We start from the raw sequence: 20,953 nt of genomic DNA on the forward strand, positions 1-20,953 counted from the left end.
TTTAGTTTGTCCTCAGAGTTAGATCTATTGAAATTCAGTACGCCACGATACGTACGATGAGAATTTGACTAATATCCGGAAACATTTTTCACACACGGCCATATGATCCCAAATTAAGCTTGTACAAAGCTTGTGCTATGGAAACCAGACAACTGATTTACTACATATACTACTTTTCTTTTGTTAATACATACTTATATAGATAATTACACCAAGACTCAGGACAAACAGACATGTTCATGCACACAAATGTCGGTCTTGGGTGGGAATCGAACCCACAACCTTCGGCGTGAAAGGCAAGTATCTACCATCCACGCCAACCGGCTCGTCAAATATTGTTCTCGGACGCTTATAATTATTGTTTATTTTAGACACACGAGTACATTTACTAATACCACCTTCTTTAAGTGGTAAATTTATCACCTTGCTTATCTGCTCCACTGTTTTAATCAAATTATCATTTCTAAACTCTGGTACGCAGTGTGGTTCGATATTACTTGCTCTTGCTTCTTTCACCAATATGTTAATTATACTACTATGATTGTTGATGATCTCTCTTAACCCACTTAGTTGGTAAACCACTCTTCTTCAGATAGCAAATTTCATTTTTGGCCTGTTCTAATTCTCGTTTTATAGTATCGTATAGATTTGAAAAGAACTCTATAGACTCCTTGATCGATTGTAAACTATTTAATTTCTCTCTTATTTTCTTTAATTCGGTACTTACTTTGTCGGTAATTATATTTTTAAATTCTTTTCTAATGACCGACAATAAAAAGTCCTGATTATTACCGATGTATGATTCTCCTCCGTCGGAGAAACCGCCGGTACGGACGAAACTGCTTTATTATCAGGACTGCTTTTGGCGTTTTGCGTTTGGCGTATGTACGCTTTTACCACCTTTATATGTAGTTCTTATACGGATCGAACAAACCCAGTGTACTCGAGATATCGCTGTTATTATTCGAGTACACATTCCAAATGAAATTACAATTGACATTTGCTACATTTGATTCTTTTCTGTGTAACTAGTACATTACTTTTGCAGACTGCACATTCATTGATCATCTTGTGTAATTTAAAATCTTGAAGAAAAAAGTGCTTCGGGATCCTTGATTTTTGGCACTTCAGACCACTATTGAACCGCTACACTACGAACGTTCAGATACTGTTGAAACATCGTTAGTAGCTCTTGTAACGAAATGTCGATGCACATCACAACTAATTACTTATGACGGGTAGTACTGAATAAACACTTGCGTAAGTTTTAACTTTGATTTTATCACTTCTAACAAAATTTTAGAGTTTTAAACTTGGTTCAAACACTTCAATTACACTTTATCTTTTTTTTTTTTTGACAACTATGGCAATGAAATAACTAATATTTTACTACTAAAGAAACAATTATTTTTACGGAGTGAGCAACTAAGCGTGTGACGCGTATGGCATTCAAAATAAAACTGCACACAGTTACTAGCAAATCGCATGCAATATACGAACTATTTATTATATGTGCTTGATATTAAGCCAGTGGTCCATACCTGACGTTACCGGCATCGATGTTGCGCCTTACGGTGGACAGGTCCATGGGCCGCTTCACCACCACGCTGTACCCGGGAGCCTCCTCGTCGGAGATCGGACGCAGGAACAGAGACGCGTACTTGTGCGCGCACAGGCTGAGTAATTGTAAAGATTGCTTATTAGACATATGACCTTTTGGACTAACAGCGACGTCTAGGTCGGATTAGAGATTCAAGACCATTAGGAACTTTAAGCCCCACCCCAAATAAAAAGCGGTTAGGGCAAAATTATATTATTTTTGGCTGGGTGAGACCTCTCGGTTGGCGGGGACTATGGCCAGTGACGGCACTTATTTTTTTTTTTATATTCGCCGGGAGGGCTAATGACTCTACTCCACCTGATGGTAAGTGGTAGTAGAGTCCAAACGCGACGACGGCCAGTACAGACGGGAAAAACGTTCTGCACTAGCCGCCTTCGCCTTGCCGGCCCGCAAGATGCCTCTTCACGCCTCGTTTGAAGGAACCCGGGTTGTAAGAGGAGGGGAACACGTGAGCTGGTAAGGAATTCCATTTTTTGGAAGTGCGACAAAGAAAGTAGTAAATTTCTTTGTTCGCGATGGAATTAATATCACAGATATCACAGATATTAATTCCATCGCGAACAAAGAAGGCGGTGACATCGAGAACCAGCTCGCGTGGACTTAAGAAGGAAGGGGGAAGCAGGAATTAGAGAGAATAATTCCTCAGAGCACTCGCCGTGATACAGTCGATAGAAAGCGCTCAGTGCTGCTATCTCACGACGCAATTGTAAAGGTTCAAGGGTGTTTGTGACCTTTACGTCGCCAATAATGCGTACGGCACGTCGCTGCAACCGGTCCAAGGCCTCAAGTAGGTACTTAGCGGATCCACCATGCACTGTACTATCGTCTGCATAGCAATGTATGTTCCCAAGAGAGAGCATATCATTGATATGCAAAAGAAAGAGTGTGGGAGATAGCACAGATCCCTGGGGGACCCCAGCATTCACTACATAGAATTATGAAGCGCAACCATCAACTAAAACACGAAGGCTACGCTTGTGTAGGAAGCTGGCAATCCAGGTGCATAGCTGAGCAGGCAGACCATATGCCGGCAGCTTGGAGAGAAGACTTCTGTGCCAGACCATGTCGAAAGCCTTGGAGATATCGAGGCTGACAACCAACGATTCTCCATGCTTGTCGATAGCTTCACTCCAGAGGTGCGTTACGTACGCTAGAAGATCACCTGTGGACCGTTTTCGTCGAAACCCGTACTGACGATCATTAATTAGACAGTGATCTTCTAGGTAATGGATCAGTTGGTTGTTTAAGATCCGTTCCATCACCTTACAAAGTACTGAGGTGATAGCAATTGGCCGATAATTTGCCGGGTCAGACCGATCCCCTTTTTTGGGAACCGCTTGCACATTAGCTCTTCTCCAAGCCTCCGGCACACATCCCGATTTTGTTGCGCTACCATTTGGGGAAAAAAAATGGAAAAGAGACGTGAAGCGAGCGACGTATTGCCACAATAGGGATGGGCAAAGTGTAGAGGCGTGTTTCCCCAAGTGGTTGCCAAAAAGAAAAATACACTGACCCACCGGACGGAAGGGCCCCCGAACCCCCCCGGAAGTGGCCGCCGGGACCCCACCTTCCGGTCACCAACCGGCACGACGGTCCACCCCGAGATTATGCGTGGCCTGGTGGGGCAGCCTCGCGAGCTGGTTAGGCACGCTCGGGCCCCTGTACTATGCTACGGGCGGCCAGCGGAACAGCCGTTTCTTCGGGTCTCCCTGTCCGGTAGGTCAATACAGTTTCCCCCGGCATTGGTTCAACAGCCGTCTCGATTGGACCAACGCCCATCGCGGCAATACTCGCTCGGGCACTGGCTGTACGCTGGCTGACCTCGAAACGCGGCTGCAAGCCACTTCACGAGTATTTCACCATGCGTACGGTGATAACAAGCCAGGCGGATGTTTAACATCCTACCACCAAATGAGCAGATGGTCGCTCAGATATCCCTTAGTCGCCTCTTACGACACCCATGGGAACGAGAGGGGCAGTGAAATGTATTCTTTCTCCGTCACTACACGGATAAAAATACTTATCTCGAAGTTGTATTAACGTGCAATATATGTACGAGGGTCGAAGTTGGCCATGAGTAGAACATCAATGTAAACCATCAGCATTGGATTCTGATGTGCTCAATTTGTGTTTATAATTCATTATGACACTGTGCTTGATCGAAAGAATCCTTTGTATATTCACCAGCTCACGCGGAAACAGCGCGGTGGAATAAACTCTGAACCTTCTCCCAAAGTAGAGGCCTTTAGCCCAGCAGTGGGACGCTCTACTACCACTTTAATGTATGTATCGCTCGGCGCCATACCGGCTGTACACCAACATGACGCTCTTCTTCCACAGGCGGTGCTGTCGCTCCGCGTCGCTCGCGCTCGGGGACTCCGGAGCGCTCTCGGAGCCCGAGCACGCTGGAATAGCAAAGAAATATATATATAAATGTTCTGTACGTGTATTTGTCACGTAACTCCTCATAAACGGCTGGATCGATTTGGATGAAATTTTATTAGTATACTTCAATGAACCAAATATATATAATAAAGCAACCGAGGTAATTCGAAAACTAAAATTTAACAGGATTTAAATTCTACTATAGATTGAAAAAAAAACCTCACTTCTAGAATCAGATTTCTTCTTCCTCGAGTAATCTCTCTTTTTCTTTCCATCTTTCTCTTCTTCTCGACTGAGCTGGAAACGAGAAAAAAAAAAAATTACTATAATAATATAATAAAACAGAATTGAAATTTGAAAGCACAATTCGAAAACAACTTTTCGCGTCTAATGGCCCATTTGTTGAGGAAGACTATATAACATCAAGCTTTAACGCACTTCCCTGGGTCCGCCCCGTCTCTGCTGTGACGTTCAACGTGAAGTAGCTACATTTACTATTTATAGAATAAAAACACTATTACAGTAACGGCCTGTGAATGTCCCACTGCTGGGCTAAGGTCACCTCTCCCTTTTTGAGGAGAAGGTTTACAGCTTATTCCACCACGCTGCTCCAATGCGTGTTGGTGGAATAAACATCCTCACGATGTTTTCCTTCACCGTCAAGCATGAGATGAATTATATACACAAATTAAGCACATGAAAAATCAGTGGTGCTTGCCCGGGTTTGAACCCATGATCATCGGTTAAGATTCACGCGTTCTTACCACTAGGACATCTCGGCTTTTTACACACTATTATGGTTAAATATATACTCATCAATAATAATTTTATATAAGTAAATTAAATTATTTATAAGCCCCGATAAAAAAAAGTAAAAAAAATCCTTTGTTATCCTTGTAACTTTATTGTAAGTACATAGTAATATTTTAAAATAAGTCTTACTTTGTCTTTACTTAGATTACAATAGTGTCGAATGGGGGGCCTAGTCTCCTTGAGGAATAATTGACTATAGTTACCTCCATGGGAGTGTCGTCGTCTGTCTCCGTGTGCGTGTCCTCCTCCACGCCCTCCCTCTTAACTTCCTCTTGCGATAATTCTTCTTTTATCATTTCTTTTAGTGGAATCGAATCCTGAAACATAAAACGCATAACAAATTAGAATAGGAAGGCGGACGATCATATGGGCCACCTGATGGTAAGTGGCCACCAACGCCCATAGACGTTGGCACTGTAAGAAATGTTAACCATCGCTTACATCACCAATGAGCCACCAACCTTGGGAACTAAGATGTTATGTCCCTTGTGTCTGTAATTACACTGGCTCACTCACACTTCAAACCAGAACACAACAATATCAAGTACTGCTGTTTTGCGGTAGAATATCTGATGAGTGGGTGGTACCTACCCAGACGAGCTTGCACAAAGCTCTGCCACCAGTATGACGTATGGGCGTGCGGCCACGTAAACGAATAGAGTTATATACATATATATGTTTAGACATTTAATTCCACAAAATATTCGTTCAATAATTCCAAATATGATATTGTTAGGAATGTCTTCCGACGGGGCGTGGCCTAGCGGCTCGACTTGATCACGTGATGATCGTCGTGGTGGGGACTGGCCCCGAGCTCATCGGCCGGCCAGGCTGGCTTTAGACACTTCTGCTTGGACTCTCGGTTGTGGCGAATATCTCATAAATAATATTTCAGTTGCTCAGTTTTGATTCCTTTGTTCTATTTGTGTTTACTGTATTGTTGTTTTGATTTATCTCTTTTTAAAAAACCTTTTTCCATACTGATTTCTAATAATATATAAACAGAACGTAACATACCTCAGCATCGTCTTCCTTCTTGATATCTTCTATTAATTTATCTTCTACGCTCTCTTCTGGGACCTCCTCTTTTTTCTCCGTCTCTTCCGGGACTGGTTCTTCTAATGTTTTTTCTTTTTCTTCTACGACCTCTGCGGTTACCTTCGCTGGTTCTTCAGGCTCTGGTTCCGATGGTTGAATTATTTCAGGAGCTGAAAAATTACCATTACATTAATTAAATATATATATATTAAGCGGCAGCTATGCTATTCTGTAAGAGATCACTTAATAGGTAGCCAGACTGGCGATGCCACCACCACCCTTAGACATTTGCATTGTAAATATTAATCATCCCTCACATCGCCTATGCGCCACCAACCTTGTGAACTAAGATCCTCCCTTGTGATGTTAGTTACACTGGCTCACTCACCCTACCACCAAGTAACTTGACGAGTGTATGCTTTAGTTTTTATAATTATTATCAGTCAATGTTTCTGATAGTGGTGAGTCAAGGGTTTGCTATTATGGAATATGCCATATAGATGACAAGCCTACTCAGAATCGAACCAGTGATTTTCCGATACGACCTACGTTTTCGATTGTTAAGTAACTGTTTTCAATTTAAATTATATTAGCTGACCCGGCAGACGTCGTCCTGCCATACAGACATGTTTTATTTGGTAACATACCGACAGCAGCGCAGGTGGCGCTACTATCTATATACTGAGTCCAATAGTATTTTCAAACTATGACTGATGTTTCACTGGTGGTAGAGCTGCAAATGATTGTAGGAGCTCCGAGGTACGTCAGGAATGACGTCATCCACCGAGACACCAGGACGCCCACCGTGGAGGAGTTCGTCCGCAAGCTCACTCGCTCGTTATTCGCAAAGGCGGATAGCACTGCGAGCGTACACCTCCACGGTATAGCACCGCTGCACGCTAGACCACCTGAGGGGCGTCCTTTACCTCGTGAGCTCCTACTGTCGCCGACCATCTACTCCGATGCGGGCATCGGTGAAGAGGAAGACGACGATTAGGAGACATGATAGGACGACAACACCCTTATACATCGAAAAACCAATCGGGACAACCAGCCACTGGGTCACAATGACCCTGGCCCTTCGGGCCAGAACTGAGTGACACGACGGTTGAACCGTCGGGGAGGAACAGCCCGCGTAGGGGAGGCAACCCCGAGGCCCGTACCCAGACTGGCCTAGGCCAGTCAGGAGGACCATTGATCGATTAATGGTGGTAGAGCTTTGTGCAAGCTCGTCTGGGTAGGTACCACTCACTTATCAGATATTTTACCGCAAAACAGCAGTACTTGTACTTGTACTATCCGTGCAGTGACGGAGAAAGAATACATTTCACTGCCCCTCTCTTTCCCATGGGTGTCGTAAGAGGCGACTAAGGGATATCTGAGCGACCATCTGCTCATCTGGTGGTAGGATGCTAACATCCACCTGGCTTGTTACCACCGTACGCATGGTGAAAAACTCGTGAAGTGGCTTGCAGCCGCGTTTCGAGGTCAGTCAGCGTACAGCCAGAGCCCGAGCGAGTATTGCCGCGATGGGTGTTGGTCCAATGGAGACGGCTGTTGAACCAATGCCGGGGGAAACTGTATTGACCTGCCGGACAGGGAGACCCGAAGAAACGGCTGTTCCGCTGGCCGCCCGTGGCATAGTACAAGGGCCCGAGCGTGCCTAACCAGCTCGTGAGGCTGCCCCACCAGGCCACGCATAATCTCGGGGTGGACCGTCGTACCGGTTGGTGACTAGTAGGTGGGGTCCCGGCGGCCACTTCCGGGGGGGTTCGGGGGCCCTTCCGTCCGGCGGGTCAGTGTATTTTTCCTTTTGGCAACCACTTGGGGAAACACGCCTCCACACTTTGCCCATCCCTATCGTGGCAATACATCGCTCGCTTCACGTCTCTTTTCCATTTCATTTTTCCCAAATGGCGCAACAAAACAGAAATAACGGTCGTACAGCGGTGTACACCCCCACCATACCCTCGCTGTTTGAGGTCGAGTTCTCTAACATCCGAGGACTCCACACTAATCTCAACGCTGTCCACCACCATCTCGAGACAGCACGGCCAGCAATGTTGTTTCTCACCGAGACACAAATACTCCGTCCTGCCGATACCAGCTACCTTAATTATCCCGGCTACACGCTTGAAGAATCCTTCAAAGCGAAAGCCGGAGTATGCTTGTTCGTCAGGACGGATGTTTGCTGTCACCGACTGCGCTGCTTGGAGGACCCCTCTTTCTCCATGTTGGTGGTACGTGTGGACCTGGTTCGTCAGAGCCGAGTTTACGTGTGCCTCTACAGATCCCACAATGGTGACTTGGAGACAAGCCGATTATTTGACCATCTTAGTCGGGTGGCAGATGCTGCGCAAGAGCAATTTCCTAACGCGGAATTGGTGTTTTTGGGGGATTTTAATGCTCACCACGAATCCTGGTTGAAATCCCTCAAAACTGACCATGCTGGAAGGACTGCTCATGCTTTTGCTCTCACACATGACTTGACCCAACTGGTTGATCAGCCCACCAGGATCCCAGACATTGATGGGCAAGCACCTTCTCTACTGGACCTTCTGCTGACTTCTCACCCGGTGGAATATCAGGTTGTGGTTCAGGCTCCTCTTGGCTCTTCGGATCACAGCCTTATATCTACCAGAGTGCCACAGGCCAAGCTGCCACCACTAGCGGTATGCAAACGTCGCGTTTGGCACTATAAGTCGGCGGATTGGGACGGTATGCGCGATTACTATGCGTCGGTCCCTTGGAAGGAACGTTGCTTCAGTGGGAATGACTCGACAGCTGGTGCCGCTGCTGTTGCTGGCGAGATCATGTTGGGAATGGAATACTACATTCCTAGCTCAGATCTCGTCAGTAGGAGTACGCGTAACCGTTGGTTCACTCGTGAATGTGCCGATGCTTTATCATCTAAGCAGGCGGCATATCGCAAGTGGATCAATGGCTGCATTAGCGGGGCATCTAACATTGACTCACTGAAAGCAAACTATAATAAAAATTCCAAGTCCTGTAGAAAGGCATACACGAGAGCGGATGCCCAGCGCATTGCACAGATTGGTCATGACCTTGTTTCGCATCCTACGGGCTCCCATAGCTTCTGGCGTCTGACCAAGTCTGTGCAAAACAATTTCTGCCAACCTTCGCTGCCACCGCTCAGAAATACGGACGGATCGCTAGCTCACAGTCCGCAAGAGCAAGCTGATCTCCTGGCTAAACTCTTTGCCGACAATTCCGTCATCGATGATTGTAGTGCACTGCCACCTACAATACCTGCATGTGGCCATACGATGCCTGACATTAAAATCAGGCAACGTGATGTGCGTGCGGAGCTGCAATCACTTGATGTACGGAAAGCTAGCGGTCCCGATGGAATACCAGCCATAGTGCTGAAGAAGTACGCAGCGGAGCTGTCTCCTGTGTTAACGCGCCTGTTCCAACTTTCTCTCTCTTCGGGGAGTGTGCCGGAGGCTTGGAGAAGAGCTAATGTGCAAGCGGTTCCCAAAAAAGGGAATCGGTCTGATCCGGCAAATTATCGGCCAATAGCTATCACCTCAGTACTTTGTAAGGTGATGGAACGGATTTTAAACAACCAACTGATCCATTACCTAGAAGATCACTCTTTAATTAATGATCGTCAATACGGGTTTCGACCAAAACGGTCCACAGGTGATCTTCTAGCGTACGTAACGCACCTCTGGGGTGAAGCTATCGACAAGCATGGAGAATCGTTGGTTGTCAGCCTCGATATCTGCAAGGCTTTCGACAGGGTCTGGCACAGAATTCTTCTCTCCAAGCTGCCGGCATATGGTCTGCCTGCTCAGCTATGCACCTGGATTGCCAGCTTCCTACACAAGCGTAGCCTTCGTGTTTTAGTAGATGGTTGCGCTTCACAATTCTATGTGTGAATGCTGGGGTCCCCCAGGGATCTGTGCTATCTCCCACACTCTTTCTTTTGCATATCAATGATATGCTCTCTCTTGGGAACATACATTGCTATACAGACGATAGTACAGTGCATGGTGGATACCACGGACGCGCAGTGGCTGGGCAAGCGGAAATTGAGGAGAGGCGGAAGGATCTTGTCATTGAACTCGATAGGACGTTAGAGCTCATCGCCAAATGGGGCTCTGTTAATCTTGTTGAGTTTAATGCCAAGAAAACACAGGTATGCGCTCTCACGGCGAAAAAGTCAACATTTTCCCCTCTTCCCTCCCTCTGTGGTACTTCGCTGGTGATGCAAAGCAAAATCGCCATGCTGGGGATTGACGTTCGCTGCGACCTTAGTCCAAGGGATTACATCGAGGCTGTTATAAAAACAGCTTCACGGAAACACGGAGTTCTGAACAAGGTGCGGCGCTTTTTCACGCCACAACAACTGTGCCTGCTGTACAAAACACAGGTACGGTCTTACGTGGAATATTGCTCGCACCTTTGGGATGGCTCCGCTAAGTACCTACTTGAGGCCTTGGACCGGTTGCAGCGACGTGCCGTACGCATTATTGGCGACGTAAAGGTCACAAACACCCTTGAACCTTTACAATTGCGTCGTGAGATAGCAGCACTGAGCGCTTTCTATCGACTGTATCACGGCGAGTGCTCTGAGGAATTATTCTCTCTAATTCCTGCTTCCCCCTTCCTTCTTAAGTCCACGCGAGCTGGTTCTCGATGTCACCGCCTAACTGTGACATCAATTCCATCGCGAACAAAGAAATTTGGCAACTCCTTTCTTTGTCGCACTTCCAAAAAATGGAATTCCTTACCAGCTCACGTGTTCCCCTCCTCTTACAACCCGGGTTCCTTCAAACGAGGCGTGAAGAGGCATCTTGCGGGCCGGCAAGGCGAAGGCGGCTAGTGCAGAACGTTTTTCCCGTCTGTACTGGCCGTCGTCACGTTTGGACTCTACTACCACTTACCATCAGGTGGAGTAGAGTCATTTGCCCACCCGGCGAATATAAAAAAAAAAAAAAACGTACTTGGTATTGTTGTGTTCCGGTTTGAAGGGTGAGTGAGCCAGTGTAATTACAGGCACAAGGGACATAGCATTTTAGTTCCCAAGGTTGGTGGCGCATTGACGATGTAAGCGATGGTTAACATTTCTTACAATGCCAATGTCTATGGGCGTTGGTGGCCACTTTCCATCAGGTGGCCCATATGCTCGTCCGCCTTCCTATTTTATAAAAACAAATCCAGTAACTCATCGAAATATACACACTAAGCTTCATCCAAATCAGTTCAGCCATTCCGAAAACACGTACAGAAGAATTATATATATATATTAAGATAGGATAAATAAAGTGAGTGACGGTACCTTCTTTTTCTTCCTCTTTAGCCTCAATTTCCGGCGGTAAGGGTATGTCTTGCGGGTCTGTGATTATTTCTTCTTCAGGCTGTGGTGCTGCTGGTGGCGGTTCTACAGCTTCTTCAGCTACTGGAGCCGGCGGTTCGTCGATTGCTTCTCTGAAATTATTATTATTTATTTGTAACATCCATTCGCGCCGAGATGGCCTAGTGGTTAGAACGCGTGATTCTTAACCGATGATTGTGGGTTCAAACCCGGGCAAGCACCGCTGAATTTTCATGTGCTTAATTTGTGTTTATAATTCATCTCGTGCTTGACGATGAAGGAAAACATCGAGAAGAAACCTGCATGTGTCTAATTTCACTGAAATTCTGCCCCATGTGTATTCCACCAACCCGCATTGGAGCAGCATGATGTAATAAGCTCTAAACCCTCTCCTCAAAAAGGAAGAGGCCTTAGCCCAGCAGTGGGACATTCACAGGCTGTTACTGTTATCCAATCGCGCGCCCCTCATCTGATTTTGATGAAATCCGGTACGGAGCAAGTTTGAAATCCAAGAAAGGATGTTGGCTACTTTTGTACCGAATGTGTGCCCACTCTCTGTCTCCCTCTATCTCTCTATCGCGCGAGCGAAAGCTTAGGAGATTTTTTTTAAATATATTTGACAATATCTAGATCCGCTGCTTGATATATAAAGTGAATATATAGTCTTTTAGTTGTATTTTTTTTTTATAGAATAGGAAGGTGGACAAGCATATGGGCCACCTGATGGTAAGTGGTCACCAAACGCCCTTAGACATTGGCATTGTAAGAAATGTCAACCATCGCTTATAGCCAATGCGCCACCAACCTTGGGAACTAAGATTTTATGTCCCTTGTGCCTGTAATTACACTGGCTCACTCACCCTTCAAACCGGAACACAACAATATCAAGTATTGCTGTTTTGCGGTAGAATATCTGATGAGTGGGTGGTACCTACCCAGACGACCTTGCACAAAGCCCTACCACCAGTATATGTACGTACAGTGGAAGGCATTTCCTTTTTTTCATTTACCGTTTTATCCCCAAATATTATTTCGACGTCTGCCTCGTTGGTCTAATGGCTTGAAGTGAGACCGCACTTGTATTTGGTTTATGGCATATTTATTAGGTTTTTCTGTCAGAAAATTCTCAGTAGCGGCCCGGGGTCTGGAAGTTGGAAGTGTGTACACTCCCGTGCCTCGGAAAGCACGTACAGCCGTTGGGTCTTGCACCTGAACTCTTTCCGGTCGTGTCGGATTGCCGTCCCATCGGATTATGAGAGTTAGGGACTAGAGAGTGCACCTGTGTTTGCGCACACGCTTGTGCACTATAATATCACCTGCGCAGTTGGCTAATCTCTCTTGAGATTGGCCGCCGTGGCCGAAATCGGTCTGGAGGACATTATTACTTCGATGTAAACTATCATAAATACCTCGACTTCAAATACTTTAAAAAGCAAACGCCATACATACGGTTCATCCGCGATCTTCTCTTCTTGTGTACGTGTCTCTTCTTTATCTTCTTCCATTATTTCTGTTCTCTCTTCAGGCGCTGTCGGTTCCGGCTCTGGCTCCGGTTCTTTGACTTCCTCTTTGATCTGTGAATCCTTCTGTTCGTCCAGCTGTATAACCTTAATTTCCAGCGTTGGAAATTTAACTTCCGGAAACGATATTTTCACTTCCGCCTCTTTCGGTTCAGTTTCCTTCTCCTCTTGTGTTTGTGGAGATTTTTCCTCTTCGACCTTGAAATCAAATATAGAATTATTGGTAGTTAAAAAAACTCATCGGTTCGAAGCAAAATTTGAGAACTGACTGAGAATCAGTATTTATGATTAATATTCCTATATTTTTATTTGTTCTGCTTTTTAAATTACATTTAATTTTTTTTGCATATATTTTAATTAATTGTTAAATAACTTGTTATTGTTGGGTTCACTCCATGTTTAAATGTAAAAGTGGAAACTTTGTTGGCATATGTGAGACTTATTTTGTTACCAAATGTTTATGTATTATATTATGCTGTATGTTTGCCAAATAAATAAATAAGCACTACATATTATAAAACAAAGTCTCCCCGTCATGTCTGTGTGTCCGCGATAAACTCAAAAACTATCGAACAGATTTTCATACGGTTTTCACCAATGGACGGATTGATTCACGAAGAAGGTTTGGGTGTATAATTTATAAATGTTTTGTGTACAGTAACAGTCTGTGAATGTCCCACTGCTGGGCTAAAGGCCTCCTCTCTCTTTATGAGGAGAAGGTTTGGAGCTTGTTCCACGCTGCTCTAGTGCGGGTTGGTGGAATACACATGTGGCAGAATTTCAGTGAAATTAGACACATGCAGGTTTCCTCACGATGTTTTCCTTCACCGTCAAGCACGAGATGAATTATAATCACAAACTTAGCACATGAAAATTCAGTGGTGCTTGCTCGAGTTTGAACCCACGATCATCGGTTAAGATTCACGCGTTCTTACCACTGGGCCATTTCGGCTTGTTTTGTGTAAATTAACTGAAATATGACAACGATTGTAGAAGATGTCGGAATACATCATGCCAACTGGGAGCTTTACTGGCATGCACCGTGTGAACCAATTAATTAAAACTCTTATCAGCTCTTCAACCTTCTCCATCAGAGATTTGTCAGTTCCCGTACACACACACACAATAACATTTATCACAAAACATACCGTCTCCATTTCATTAGGCGTCATATCTTCCACGATGGTTGTTTCAGGAACCGGCTCCTCCTGAAAATGAATTATATTTTATTTATTTATATATCAGGAAACAAGCCAATACATACACCAATAAAGTTTCTAATAATAATACATTAAAAGAGTAAAAGTCTTTTAAAATACAATATATAACAATTCAAGCATAAAGAAAATATATGTAAAGTTATATTAAAAATTATTTAAAATAAATAAGGAAAATAATCCTGCAGACCGATTTCGGCCACGGTGGCCAATCTCAAGAGAGATTAGCCAATTGCGCAGGAGATATAGTGCACAGGTGTGTGCGCAAACACAGGTGCACTCTCTATTCCCTAACTCTCATAATCCGATGGGATGGCGATCCGATACGACCGGAAAGAGTTCAGGCGCAAAACCAACGGCTTTATGTGCTTTCCGAGGCACGGGAGTGTACACACTTCCAACTTCCAGCCTCCGGGCTGCTACTGAGAATTATCGACAGAAAAACCTAATATCTTGTTATAGGCTCGACCTGGAATCCAAACCCCGGACCTTCGAGTCTACGGCGAACCAACAGATTGACTTTGACAGATTTAATTCAAACAATTATTAAATAATGAAATTGTTAAATAATAACAAAGATGAAAATTTCGCGAGGATCCGGTTCCTCTCCGTATAAACTGATTCGTGATTTTATCACAAATAGTTAATCCGAGCACAGCTCGCTTCATAAAACTACCTTGAATTTGTGGACTAAGCTCATAGGGCTTATTTACTAGGTGATAGGGGTTTGTGCAAGCCCATTTGGGTAGGTACCACACACTCAACACGCATATGTTACCGCTAAGCAAGGCTTATCGTAAGTTAGTATCGTTGCGTTCCGGTTTGAAGGGTGAGTAAGCCAGTGTAACTACAGGCACAAGGGACAGCACATCTTAGTTCCCAAGGTTAGTGATATAATGGATGGTTAAAATTTCTTACAATACCAATGTCTATGGGCCGTGATGACCACTTACCATCAGGTGGCCAATGGCACGTCCGTCTACCTATAACATTAAAAAAATGCGTAATTCCTACCTTGACCTCGACAATGGGCGGTTCGACCACTTCCGGTTCGGACGCTGGAGCTTCGATTTCTTTCTTCGGTGCTGGTTTCTCGGCAACTCTGGAATAATAACATATTTTTAACACATCGCTGCTTAACCCCTTTTTTAATAAAATAGGGCGAGGAAATAGACCACCTGATGGTAAGTGGTCACCACCACCCATAAAATTATGTAATATATATATATGTATTTCTATTCACAGACGTGTTGTTCGTGACTTTTTTGTCTTTAATTTATATTAATATTTTTTTGAAGTAGTGTATATGGGAGACATTGGCACTGTCAGAAATGGTAACCATTCCGCACATTACCAATGCGCCACCAACCTTGGGAACTGAGATGTCATGTCCCAATGCCTGTAGTTACACTGGCTCAACAACACAACAATACCAAGTACTGCTGTTTGGCGGTATACATTTGTGATTAGCGGGTGGTACTTCTACCACCAAGTCTACCTTTAATATCCTACCTCACGTTCCCCTTATGAAGCGCCGTGACGGGCGGTATGTTAATGTCAATATCACGAAACGCATACACGTCTTCTGCCTTTATTTCTATATCGTCAATGTCCACAGCGGGCGCTGGCTGAATGACGGGCTGTGGTACCACTGTCGCCTGGGTGCTTGCTGAAAAAAAAAACCAGTTCGAAATAGACCGTCACAGACCACGTGGTAAGAACACTTTTTTTGTATAAAATAGACAAATGCCCGGTCTGATGGTAAGTGGTCACCATCTCACGTAACAAAATATCAAGTATTGCTATTTGGCGGTAGAATCCGTGATCAAATTGTGGTATCTACGCAGACTGGCTTGCACCAAGTAAGTTAACGGCCGAATCTTCAAACATATGTTTTAAGTATTTTTATAATTAATCTCTTGGTTTGTGAATATCTAACATTTGAAGCATGGTGGAATAATTAATGTTTCTTTACTAAATAAAATTATTAAATTTAATCCTGGGACATTATTCACACACGGCCATCTGATCCCAAACTAAGCAGAGCTCGTACTATGGAAACCAGACAACTGATATACTACATATACTACTTTTCTTTTGTAAATACATACTTATATAGATAACTACACCCAGACTCAGGACAAACAGTTCATGTATACAAAATATCTGTCCTGGATGGGAATCGAACCGATGACCTTCGGGGTAAAAAGCAAATATCTACCAACCACGCCAACCTGTTCGTCATATATAATATAAAAATAATAAGCTAGCTTCCAAACCTTCTCCTCAAAATGGAAGGCTTTAGCCCAGAAGTGGGATAGTCACAGGCCGTTACTATACTTTATATACCTTTGAGCTGGTGTTCTATCTGCACCAGCTGACTCTTGATATGTTCAATGGCTGCGTTCTTGCTGTCCTGCGCCTGTTCCAGTAATAGAGACAGCGTTGGAGCACCAGCTGATGGGGATACGGAATCTGCAAATACCAAAATCTCATCGTGAATGTAAACATTTTTTTTTACAAATAAAACAGATAACATGTATGGCGCTGTAAGAAACATTAACCATTCCTTGCATCTTCAATGCGCCACCAACCTTGGGAACTAAGATGGTATGTCCCTTGTGCCTGTAGTTACACTGGCTCACTCACCCTTCAAACCGGAACACAACAATACCAAGTAATGCTGTTTTGCGGTAGAATATCTGACGAGTGGGTGGTACTTACCCAGACGAGCTTGCACAGAGCCCTATCACCAGTAATACATAAGTATGTGTATGAGACGGCTCTGCTAAGTACCAGCTTGAAGCTTTGGATTCAGTGGATCGTCGTGCTAGAAGGCTCATTGGCGACCAGACACTGGTCACAAAACTCCAGACCTTAGAACATCGTCGTAAGGTTGCCTGTCTGTCGGTATTCTACAGGATATATTTCGGAGAGTGTGCTCAGGAACTATTTAATTTGGTTCCCCCGTCACCTTTTTACCAAAGAACTGCGAGGCATCGAAAAGATCTGCACCCGTACGTACTTGACGTATTTAAGACACGTACGAAACGATTTGCTTCCTCGTTTCTGATACGCACCGCCAAGGCCTGGAATACCCTCCCGACCTCTGTTTTCCCCACCACCTACAATGTGGGTACCTTCAAGTCTAGAGTGAATAGGCATCTTCTAGGCAAGCGCGCTCCATCTTAGACTGTATCTCACTTTCCATCAGGTGTGATAACAGTCAAGCGCTAGTCTATACATGTAAAAAAAAACGATAAGGTGGCCCAATGCTCGTCCGCCAAGGTCAATTGTGTTACAATTAATTTTGGGAAACATTCCATTTTTTATTTGATTGTTATTTGGTTTTGTTTACCAAATAATTATACTGTAACACGACGATTCAAAAATGCTTATATAAGCCTGCTTGAATAAGGAATATTTTAATTTCATGCTTCACATTATTTATAAGAAATAGATACCCGACCCGGCTTCAAACGGGTAGAATAAGGTTCGACGTAAAATGTTTATATCGTAATGCATATAACTCGAATGGTTTACTTTGCACACTTCAGTAAAACTCTTAGTCGGAATGCTTTTTTTTGACATATTCAACATTTATTGTAAAATTAAGCGAATTTACACAAAACAATAAATTATACTCCTCAAACCTGCTCTTGATGCACTCTGTCCATTGGTGAAAACTGTATGAAAATCTGTTTATAGTTTTTGGGTTTATGCCGTTCAGACAGACACGATGGGAACTTTGCTTTATAATCTGTAGTGATTGATGACTGATTGGCGCTGTGAGAAACATTAACATTCCTTGCATCTTCAATGCGCCACCAACTTTGGGAACTAAGATGGTATGTCCCTTGTGCTTGTAGTTACACTGGCTCACTCACCTTTCAATCCTGAACAAAGCAATGCTTAGTATTGCCATTTGAGGGAAGAATGTTTGATGAGTGGATGGTACGTACCCTTAGTAAATGAAAATATTATAACTATATAAAAGCTGTTCCACACAGTTTCACCCGTGTGAACCTATACAATTTTTGAAGACTGTCCAAATTTATATTCATCGAACTCACCGACGACAGTGGCGGGGTGTGGTATGTGCTGCGGCGTGGTGACCACCGGCGACGACTTGAGAAGCGAAGTTAGCAACGGCGAGGATGGCGGTGCTGTTGTTGCTGCAAAAAAAAAATCGATTAATGGCTGAAAATTTACAAAAGCTGATATATGAATATGGGATTTTTCGTTTTTATAGAACAAGCTGTATCTATGATGAGAAGTCTTTGGAACAGCACCAACTCGTGTATAACTGGAGAGACCAATCTGGAGATGTTGGAGGTGCGCCAATTTGGCTGTAGAATAAGTGACAATCACAATAGGGTGGTGGTTGGAATAGGGTGGCAACCACGACGGGCTTGCAAAAATTTTAAAAATATTTGTCAACAGAATGAAAGATACCGAGAGCTAAGCGAATTTATTTATTTATTAAAGACTATCAGCATATACGCTTCCACATGTAAAAAAAATATCTCTCCTTTGAGAAGATTTGGAGCTTATTCCACCACGCTGCTTCAATGCGGTTTGGCGAATACACATGTGACAGAATTTCAGTGCAATTAGACACATGCAGGTTTCCTCACGGTGTTTTCCTTTACCGTCAAGCACGAAATGAATTATAAGCACAAATTAAGCACATGAAAATTCAGTGGTGCTTGCCCAGGTTTGAACACACGATCATCGGTTAAGATTCACGCGTTCCAACCATTAGGCCTCTCGGCTTTTCCAATATATATTATATTTCATTTAAAGGAAATTAACAATAATTTTCATTATTTACTACCTCCGGGTTTGCGGCCTTACATCAAGCCACTAGACCAACATATATATTATGTTTAAAGCAAATGAACTGAATTGAATACTGAGTATTATTAATGTGTGGCGACTCACGCGTGGTGGGTGGTGGCGTCTGCGACGGTCGCCACGTCCTCTCTGCGCGCGCACGGCGCTCCTCCCTCTCCTTGAGCCAGGCCGCCCGCCTCGCACACTCGCGCTCCCTCGCGCGCTTCGCCGCCTCTATCCCCGACCAAAGCTCCTGGATGCGATCGTCCGTCGTCGTCTGACTCCGTACCTCCGCTATTTCGTTCTGTAACCACCAGCTTGCATATTATAAAATGAACAAAAATACAATATGATCTGAAATAATAGAGAACTAGTTTACGCCCGCAGCTTTACTCTCGTGAATGAGTTCCCGCCATTTCACGAGACTAGGAAAACCCGGCTTGGGGTGCAAAACTGCTTGTGTTTTTTTCATGTTATAGGTAGGTGGACGAGCAAATGAGCGACCTGATGGTAAATGGCCACCAACGTCTATATACATTGGCCCTATAATAAATACATATTAACATTGCTTCCTTCATTCTTTATATCGCCAATGCGTGCCTGTGTGTGCGCTTAGGAGTCTCAGTTAGGTAAGGTATAGACCAACTAGGTAGTCAAGCTGTAACAATATCAGTCAGGTCATACCTTCAACTGTTCATATTGGTTGTTCATCTCGCTGAGTGTACCCTGTATCTCAAGAATCCTTTGCTGTGTGAGTTGTTTGAGGATACTCTCCTGCGGCGTCTCGACACCACCTTCCGAGTTCCGCTTCTTACGTTTAGGAGTATCCACATGTTCTAACAGTGCTCCGTATTGCGCTGCACAGCTGGAACGAGTCATCAATCACTACAGATTATAAAGCAAAGTTCCCATCGTGTCTGTCTGAACGGGATAAACCCAAAAACTATAAACAGATTTTCATACAGTTTTCACCAATGGACAGAGTGCATCAAGAGCAGGTTTGAGGAGTATAATTTATTGTTTTGTGTAAATTCGCTTAATTTTACAATAAATGTTGAATATGTCAAAAAAAAGCTTTCCGACTAAGAGTTTTACTGAAGTGTGCAAAGTAAACCATTCGAGTTATATGCATTACGATATAAACATTTTACGTTGAACCTTATTCTACCTGTTTGAAGCCGGGTCGGGTATCTATTTTTAATAAATAATGTGAAGCATGAAATTAAAATATTCCTTATTCAAGCAGGCTTATATAAGCATTTTTGAATCGTCATGTTACAGTATAATTATTTGGTAAACAAAACCAAATATCAATCAATTAAAAAATGGAATGTTTCCCAAAATTAATTGTAACACAATTGACCTTGGCGGACGAGCATTGGGCCACCTTATCGTTTTTTTTACATGTATAGGCTTGCGCTTGACTGTTATCACACCTGATGGAAAGTGAGATACAGTCTAAGATGGAGCGCGCTTGCCTAGAAGATGCCTATTCACTCTAGACTTGAAGGTACCCACATTGTAGGTGGTGGGGAAAACAGAGGTCGGGAGGGTATTCCAGACCTTGGCGGTGCGTATCAGAAACGAGGAAGCAAATCGTTTCGTACGTGTCTTAGATACGTCAAGTACGTACGGGTGCAGATCTTTTCGATGCCTCGCAGTTCTGTGGTAAAAAGGTGACGAGGGAACCAAATTAAATAGTTCCTGAGCACACTCTCCGAAATATATCCTGTAGAATACCGACAGACAGGCAACCTTACGACGATGTTCTAAGGTCTGGAGTTTTGTGACCAGTGTCTGGTCGCCAATGAGCCTTCTAGCACGACGACCCACTGAATCCAAAGCTTCAAGCTGGTACTTAGCAGAGCCGTCCCATACACATACTTATGTATTACTGGTGGTAGGGCTCTGTGCAAGCTCGTCTGGGTAAGTACCACCCACTCGTCAGATATTCTATCGCAAAACAGCATTACTTGGTATTGTTGTGTTCCGGTTTGAAGGGTGAGTGAGCCAGTGTAATTACAGGCACAAGGGACATAACATCTTAGATCCCAAGGTTGGTGATGTAAGCGATGGTTAACATTTCTTACAAAGCAAATGTCTATGGGCGTTGATGACCACTTACCATCAGGTGGCCCATATGCTCGTCCGCCTTCCTATTCTATATAAAAATAAAATA

At 43.9% G+C, this 20,953-nt stretch overlaps 1 protein-coding gene across 1 annotated transcript in view; it reads right to left on the reverse strand.

Moving 5' to 3' along the window:
* LOC126779912 (bromodomain-containing protein 8-like) overlaps positions 1–20,953 on the reverse strand; it is a 32,149-nt gene that overhangs the window by 8,276 nt on the left and 2,920 nt on the right. Inside the window, exons 2-15 of the mRNA XM_050504096.1 lie at positions 19,459–19,639; positions 18,883–19,078; positions 18,012–18,113; positions 16,288–16,413; positions 15,451–15,607; positions 14,953–15,040; positions 13,870–13,929; positions 12,651–12,919; positions 11,166–11,314; positions 5,837–6,027; positions 5,023–5,136; positions 4,231–4,303; positions 3,927–4,026; positions 1,542–1,676 (exon numbers count right to left, since the gene is read on the reverse strand). Coding sequence (XP_050360053.1) covers positions 1,542–1,676; positions 3,927–4,026; positions 4,231–4,303; positions 5,023–5,136; positions 5,837–6,027; positions 11,166–11,314; positions 12,651–12,919; positions 13,870–13,929; positions 14,953–15,040; positions 15,451–15,607; positions 16,288–16,413; positions 18,012–18,113; positions 18,883–19,078; positions 19,459–19,639 — 1,941 coding nt within the window. The remainder of the gene's footprint in view (positions 1–1,541; positions 1,677–3,926; positions 4,027–4,230; positions 4,304–5,022; positions 5,137–5,836; positions 6,028–11,165; positions 11,315–12,650; positions 12,920–13,869; positions 13,930–14,952; positions 15,041–15,450; positions 15,608–16,287; positions 16,414–18,011; positions 18,114–18,882; positions 19,079–19,458; positions 19,640–20,953) is intronic.

The sequence above is a fragment of the Nymphalis io genome, chromosome 30 (assembly GCF_905147045.1).
Source record: "Nymphalis io chromosome 30, ilAglIoxx1.1, whole genome shotgun sequence".
Lineage (NCBI taxonomy): Eukaryota > Metazoa > Arthropoda > Insecta > Lepidoptera > Nymphalidae > Nymphalis > Nymphalis io.